The following is a 7,914-nucleotide window of genomic DNA, read 5'->3' as shown; positions in this document are numbered from 1 at the left end:
GAGCACCTCTCCTATGAAGAAAGGTTGAGGGAACTCACCTAGGGTTGCATCTAGGGAGGAATAATTGCATGCACTGGTACAGGTTGGGGGATGAGCTGCTGGAGAGGAGCTCTGCAGAGAGGGACCTGGGTGTCCTGGTGGACGACAGGTTGGCCATGAGCCAGCAGTGTGCCCTCGTGGCCAAAAAGGCCAACGGTGATCCTCGCCCTCTACTCTGCCCTGGTAAGGTCTCATCTGGAGTATTGTGTCCAGTTCTGGGCTCCCCAGTACAAAAAATACAGGGATCTCTTGGAAAGAGTCCAGCGGGGGGCCACAAAGATGGTGAAGGGTCTGGAGCATCTCCCCTATGAAGAAAGGCTGAGTGAACTGGGTCTGTTTAGCTTTGAGAAAAGAAGACTGAGAGGGGACCTGATTCAGGTCTATAAGTATCTAAGGTGTGGGGGCACAGTGGCGAGGCCAGACTGTGTGGAGACAGGACAAGGGGAAACAGCCAGAAACTGCAGATTAGGAAGCTCCACACAAATGTGTGCAAGAACTTCTTTACAGTGAGGGTGATGGAGCACTGGAACAGGCTGCCCAGGGAGGTTGTGGAGTCTGCTTCTCTGGAGATGTTCAAGACCCGCCTAGACACCTACCTGTGCAACTTGGTGTAAGGAACCTGCTTTGGCAGGGGGGTTGGACTCAATGATCTCTGGAGGTCCCTTCCAACCCCTACGATTCTGTGATTCTGTGCTTGTTTAGCTTGGAGAATAGAAGGCTCTGGGGAAACCTCATTGTGGCCTTCCAATACTTGAAGGGAGCATATAAACAGGAGGGAACGGCTGTTTGCAAGGGTGGATAGGACAAGGGGGAAATGGTTTTAAACTGAGACAGGGGAGGTTTAGGTTAGATATTAGGAGGAAGTTTTTCACTCAGAGGGTGGTGACACTGGAACAGGTTGCCCAAGGAGGCTGTGGATGCCCCATCCCTGGAGGCATTCAAGGCCAGGCTGGATGTGGCTCTGGGCAGCCTGATCTGGTGGTTGGTGACTCTGCATATAGCAGGGGGGTTGAAACTAGATGATCGTTGTGGTCCTTTTCAATCCAGGCCATTCTGTGATTCTATGAACATTCCCATAATGTAAATATTTGGAAATAAATATTTCAATGTAAAATATCCAGTATAAAATATCCCAGTAAAAAAACCTCCAAGAGAAGCTTTTTAATTTTGGGCTAAGAATAACCGTCTGTACACCCCTCTAATGTCAGCCATAAAAAGCAAGCAAGGCAGCAGTCAGAGCACACAGCTCACTCACCAGTTCCCCTTCTCGCAGCTCTCGTATCCCTGTGCTCACCATAACCATCCAAAGCACAGTCTTGCATCTGTCCATGCATTTGTTACATCAGCACACACATCCTTATTTCATTTCCCTAATTTATCTATTAAAATTTAATGCACAATTGAGACAAATAACTAAATCCACAGATACTCGTTCTCATATTTTCCTAAATAGTTCAGAGAAGGTCAAAGCACCTCAAAGCTGGCAGCTGCAAGCTGGCTGAGCACTTTGCTGCCATGCCCCAGCACCCAATCACAGCGTCCTACAACCAAAACTTTTGGAAGACATGTGAAGAACACAGTGATCATCAGACTATGTCATGACATCACCAGTCAACTGGATCTGCACTCCGGGCTATTGCTCTGTTCTCCAGAAGGGGTAAGGATGCATGGGCTGAGAATGAGGGAACTGAAGGAACTGAGGTTTAGAAGGGGGAACTGATGATGGTCACACAGAAATGCCGAATGACTCATGCTAAAGCCCTTGCTTTCTACAGCTTGAACCACTGGACTGTGCATCTAGAAAGCCTTGGTTGAGGTATTTTGTGAATGATAGCAGTCTTTTATTCATCTGGGTGTGACTAACACACGATACGCCTTTTAAGGAATGCTGAAGAATCTATTCCAAGAAGGTAGGTTTTCTTTAATTTTAAATTAAAGATTGAACAGCTTTTTGTTCATCTGAAGCATCATCTCCAAATCAAGGCATCCAAGAGAGGAAACAGTGAAGACTGCCCATCCAACTTTACCTTGCTCCCCTCCTCTCCCTCTCCTTGCACCTGGTGTGCTATAGGACCCAGCACTTGGTCTCTCCTCAGACAAGCCAAGCAGGATAGGCAACTGGGGGCAGCTTTTTGGTACTTGGTATTCTCCTCCTCATTCAGAAACAGCTTCAGGGCTCCCTTATTACACACCTTTCGGTGCCACTTGAAGACATTCAAGAGTATCTGTATGGATTTTCCAAGGATATTCATAGAATTATAGAATCATTTGAGTTGAAAGGGATCCTTAAAGGCCATGTGATTGAACTCCCCGCAATGAACAGGCATAGCTACAGCTAGATAAGATTGCTTAGGGCCCCATCCAGCCTGACCCTGAGTGTCTCCAGGGGCTGGGCATTCACCACATCTCAAATCACCATGTTCACCACTTCATTATCCATGGGTCTCCCACTTACCTTTCCTACAGTGAAAGATGCATTAATTTTCTTAGTATGTGCTCCCACCCCTTCTCTCATATAGAACTGAGGCACACAGATTAGAATGCAAAAAGCCATTAATACAGCCTGCTTGGAGATGCACAGAGTATCACAGACTGGGGCATTTAGCATCAGAGAACACTTCAAGAGTTGAAAGTCCAACTTTTGTGGGTATTAATGCTCACTGAGTTGGGAAATTGGAGCCACAATGCGTTCTGCCAACCTTCCTCATAGTCATGCTGGCCAGAATCCTCCTGCTATGCTTATGCCTGAAGCAAAATTTCTCTCCCTGAGACCTTCTTCTTTAGTCAGTGCCCATTTTGCATTCTCCTCCAGGAGAAGAGTGACACGGCTTCTCCCACCAGCAGCCCCCTTGTCCGTTCCGGTGCTGTCATCCTGAGCATCAAGCAAGCGCAGAATGTTAGGTGGGGGAAAATGAGCTCCATGTCATGGTCACAAGGGCCTCGGTGGCAACAAAGCTTTTTAGACAAGGGAGATGACACATTTCCGAAGATGATTAATCCACAAAAGCCACCGGAATAGAGATAACCTCGGAAAGAGGAACATTAAAAAAACATGCTGCCAAACCCAAACCTGCTGCAGGTTCTTATCCTCCAGACTTTTCACATGTAAAAGTACCCTAGGATCTGGCTGCTTTGAGACCGCATGAGTCATATCCTTGCTAACTGGAATACTTAAATTAAGCTTGTTCAGCACTTGTTACGATGGAAGGAAGTTCGTAAAAATAGGAAATGGATAGCACAGGTCTTGTTTCTTTAAACCCATTTACTTCTTTCTAAGTGGTCTTAAGCAAATCTGTTCGTCATTGTAGTTGCATGTTTATTTTTGCTAATATTTGCCAAATAATAACAAGGAATATACTTTCTCTTGTAACAGACTGTATCTGCTAGTTTTATATGTGTAGAAACTCCTGCTATCTGAGCCTTTTGCATTTCTTTCCTTGCCCCTTTCCTTTGAAAATTCCACTCGTCTACTCTCTTTGAATCACATTGTGCGACCTGCTGTAGGGAACCTGCTTTAGCAGGGAATTGGATTCTATAGTCTCCAGACATCCCTTCCAACCCCTACGATTCTGAGATATTGTGATCCCAGATTCCACAGCATCCAGTGCTCCAAACAGAATCCTCAAGCCTGCACAAGGTATGTTAGCCATCAGAATGGCTTTTCCAGCATTCCCAAGTTTGACATCCCAAGTGCTTTTTATTCATTATCGTATTTTTTTCTCTCCAGTGTTCACAACACGGAGTGCAAACCGGGTCCTCAAATAACAGTGGGTTCAGAAAGAGGGACAGAATCACAGAATCTCTTGGGTTGGAAGGGACCTACAAGGATCATCAAGTTCATCTCCTGACTCCACACAAGGCCACCCAAAATTCAAACTCTGTGTCTGAGTCCTTCTATGAAAACCTATGTCCAAACGTGTCTTGAACTCCAGCAGGCTTGTGGCCTTGACCACTGCACAATCTTTTACTGCTCATTAAGTACTCCAACAGCAAACAAGCACATGTGATTGCTTATTACCCTTTACGTCTCCGCTGGGGTGGGGTGATAGAACAAGTGCTGTGCATATACACTGCCTTGGCATCCCAGATGGAGAAGTGGGCACAAGGCTGCAATCCCATGATCTCATGCTCTCCTGTTGCAATGTGAGGCACTGGCAGCAAAGCAGGGCCTGCCTTCACTCTGCGCCATGGGGAACACTGAGGTGACATGCACGAGGTGACTGGAGCTCATGCTCCAGTCTCTGCTGCCAGAGTCGCTGGGGTGCCAAGAGACTTCCCTAGGAAATGTTCAGATGAACCTAAAACCTAAGAGGTTACTGATAATAGTCACACTTAAAGTTATGGCAAAAATCTTAAATTTTCAATTACTAAGACATTTTAGAACTGATGACAAATCAAGTTTGTATTGAATTCCAACCTCATGGAAATGTAACAAGACGAATTAACAATTTGAGCTAAAAATACAGGGAGGTTTAATAATGTTCAGAACATAAAATGGTTTTTCTGTATTTGCTTTTAATGAAAAAAATACTGTATGAATAGAAATGGAAGTATAACAAAGAATTTCAATTGAATTAGGAAAATACAGGGATAAATAGAGCAAGTAAAACAAGCATTTTAATTCCAAGTTATTTGTGTATCATGGAACTCTTGTCTGTACTTATAGTTACTTACGTTTCCAAGCAGACCAGAAGATGAGAACAAAATACCCTCATGATACGCTTACTGACATGTTCTCAGTTACAACTATGACGGTAGCATTCATATATTAACTTTTCATTTCTCAGATGGCAAAGAGCACAATAAAAAAGACTCTCAGGTCATCTACGTTTGGGGAAGGAAAGCCTGATCTCATCTGTTCCCTGCAATTTCAAAACTTGCAAATTACTGTTGTCACTACTCTCACTTCATAACTAGTAACTGGGTTAATTCAATTTTAATGTACAACTTATCTGATTTTATACAACAGTGTAAAGCTGACACGGGATAATAAAGTCTAGTTTTTACCCATGAGGAGATCTGTTTTAAGATAACTTCCAAACACTTTAGGCATGAGGAATATAATTTTAAAAATCTTCACCAAACTAAAATTAACATATGTGTATTCCATATATTAACATTGTCCCTGCTGTATGCCTTAGTATGGTCCAAATTCCCAACACAGAGACTATTTATATCATTTTCTAGTGTGTCCATATCTTCTTAAATTGGAAGAAATATGTTTAGAAAAGAAACCTGATCTACTAGAACATATAATGGGGATAGATTAACTTCAATTATGTTACTTGAAATAAAATATCCATTATATAATGGATGAAATATCCATTATATTAAGCTACTGGCTGGCAAGCATTAAATCAAATATAGACTTCTACATACTCTGTATCTGTAGTAAAGTATTATAACATATTAAACAGACCTTTATTTTAAAATCTCTTTCCAGCACAGGATCAATCCTGTATTAACTGCCTGACATAAGCTAGTTGCGAGTTATGAGGATCCCTGCCTTTTTTGGTACTGTATTCTGAGCTTTTCCAGTTGTTCTACACACTGCGTCTGGGCCAGCTTCAGTGTTCGGTTCTCCTCTGTCAGTTCTGCATACTCCTTGGCCAGCTGAGCAGCATCCATGCTTTCTTTTTCCACTTGTTCCAGTCTGGCAATCAGCTCCTTTCTGGCAATAATATTAAAAAGAAATTCACAAAGATTAAAAATGGCAGCAAGCAAAATACGTATTGTCATGGGTTAGGAGAAAGCTGCAGTACACCTTGTTGATATGGCATTACCTGAGCTGCTATGAAATACACACCTAAAAACATATCTGCTACAGATGCTCTTTTTCCTTTAAACGATGAATTCTCTGATTGGTTTGTTCTCCTGAGGCCAAACCTGAAAAATGCTGAGGACCTTTAAGTAAATATCTCTCTCTTCAGTACGAGTTCACCGTGCAGCTGTATGGGGAGGACCAACATCCTAGAGACTGAATGCTAAATGCTGCCTGTGTGAGAAGAGTAGCAATTTACTTTTCTCTAGCATGCCAAATATATTTGAAGGCCATCAAGGTTTCAAGGATTCTAGAGCACACTAGGCACACAGATCTGAACTAAACAAATTGCTTCTTTTCAGTTTTTATACTCAGACCTTAGTTCTGCTGCTGAAGCATGGTCACCAACTGAAACCTGACCCCTCCTGGCCTTTTTGAGAGCAGACACCCAAGAATTCAAGCTGTTGCTCCAACCCAACTGGAATCACCTGGTGCCCTATGTTCCCAGATTTGGCCAGAAGTCGCAGGCTACTGTAGATCATCCGCTGAAATTCCCTCCACAGGAGTTAAGATAGTGGAGGCCTTAAAACAAAACACGCTGAGTGCATATGGGATATCTAATCGCACTCCACTTTGTTACCCAGCAGACTAGTCTGACCTCTGTTTTATTTCCCTTTGAGTCAAATCATTTTTCATCTCTGCTACAAGAAGCCTCTTTTAAAGGGTTCTTGGCTCTTTTGATCACTCTATCTCAGCGCTTAGTTAATCTTTTAACTCTTTGGAGCCCTGTGACTTTCTCAGTCACGCCAAAACAATGCTTGTAGATCATCTGTTGGAAGACGTAATGCCTTCAAAGCAGACTGCTTTTTCTGCAGTCTTTGAAGGAGTCCCCTGGCAAACCGAACCAGTGCTTTCATGCAGGAAATTCTTACAGATTAGTGATTCCGCTTCCGTAGGCCAGAGCATTCACAAAAAGAAAACATTTCAGTATTTGCTGATCGCTTGCATTACTTACACCTGCAAAACCACCACTTCTAGCAGTAAGACTTTAAGCACCTGGGTTTTCAAACAATTGTCCTATCTGGCCTTCTTTTAAGATTAATTTAATCCTTCTCTCTCTTTACTGCAGCTTTGAGAGATAGCATCGTTTACCCAAGGCTTTGCTGACTGTTTACATCTGCAGTTACTGCAGCTCAACGAGTTGTAAGAGAGCCGTGGCAGACCCATTTCTCAAAAAAATGCTTCCCATACAAAAAAGAAATAGGGAAGAGTTAGCAGGCTTTACAGCACTTTAAATCACCCCCAAGTTGCAGTATATAGAAGCTCTCCTGTAGCTATGTTTCAGCTTTGTTTTAGACCACTGGTGTAATGCACAGGTGATGCAGTGGCACAGGCTGCCCAGGGAGGTGGTGCAGTCACCGTCCCTGGAGGTGTTCAAGAGCCGTGTGGATGTGGCACTGAGGGACGTGGGCAGTGGGCGTGGTGGGGGTGGGCTGATGGATGGACTGGATGATCTTAGAGGTCTTTTCCAGCCCTTAGTAGAATTCTGTTAACATTTGGCATAATGTAGTTGTAAAAATTTTAAAACCAGCAGAGCCATTAACAGATTAATTTTTCATTGTTTAGGCTGTGCTAGATATTCTGCTCTTCAAAGTAGGCTAGATGAACTGATCATGCCAGACAGTTTGATATTCCAGTTCCTGTTAATGAGGCTATTGAACACGCAAAAAAAAAAAAAAGCAGGTAAGATTTGGAGAGTAAGAAATGTATTTAAGGCAGTGAAATTTTACTAGCTTAATCACTTCAGCCCCTTCAGCTTCCGCTGAAATGTTTTTTGTCTCTTAGGGCCAAAAGAGAGCTTTAGCAGTACTTTCTTGTAATTATTCTACTGGTGCAGTGCTGGGCGGAAGGATTATATGACTCTTTTTCAAACTACAGGGTGCTGGCCGAGGAGTCTTCTAAACTAATTAATTAGGAATAATTATTTTCTCACTCTTTATGAGGTTCATAAAGGCAGGAGCAGTGAACACACTAGTAAGTAATCAGCATAGTAAGAGCAGATAAACCTTTTCCATGGGAAATTTTAGCACTTGTGAAAGAAAGGTACTGCCTAC

The 7,914-nt window shown here is 43.0% G+C and overlaps 1 protein-coding gene across 3 annotated transcripts in view; it reads right to left on the bottom strand.

Moving 5' to 3' along the window:
* Window positions 1-4,534: 4,534 nt before the first annotated feature.
* MAP3K7CL (MAP3K7 C-terminal like) overlaps window positions 4,535-7,914 on the bottom strand; it is a 30,009-nt gene continuing 26,629 nt past the window's right edge. For all 3 annotated transcript variants that reach the window (XM_010722562.3, XM_019620473.2, XM_003202881.4), the window contains one exon: window positions 4,535-5,710. In XM_010722562.3, the coding sequence (XP_010720864.1) occupies window positions 5,530-5,710 (181 nt within the window). In that variant the 3' untranslated portion in view covers window positions 4,535-5,529. The remainder of the gene's footprint in view (window positions 5,711-7,914) is intronic.

Source organism: Meleagris gallopavo, chromosome 1 (assembly GCF_000146605.3).
Source record: "Meleagris gallopavo isolate NT-WF06-2002-E0010 breed Aviagen turkey brand Nicholas breeding stock chromosome 1, Turkey_5.1, whole genome shotgun sequence".
NCBI classification, from domain to species: domain Eukaryota; kingdom Metazoa; phylum Chordata; class Aves; order Galliformes; family Phasianidae; genus Meleagris; species Meleagris gallopavo.
Note: the sequence above shows the minus strand (reverse complement) of the source record. Positions and strands in the feature narration are given on the sequence as shown.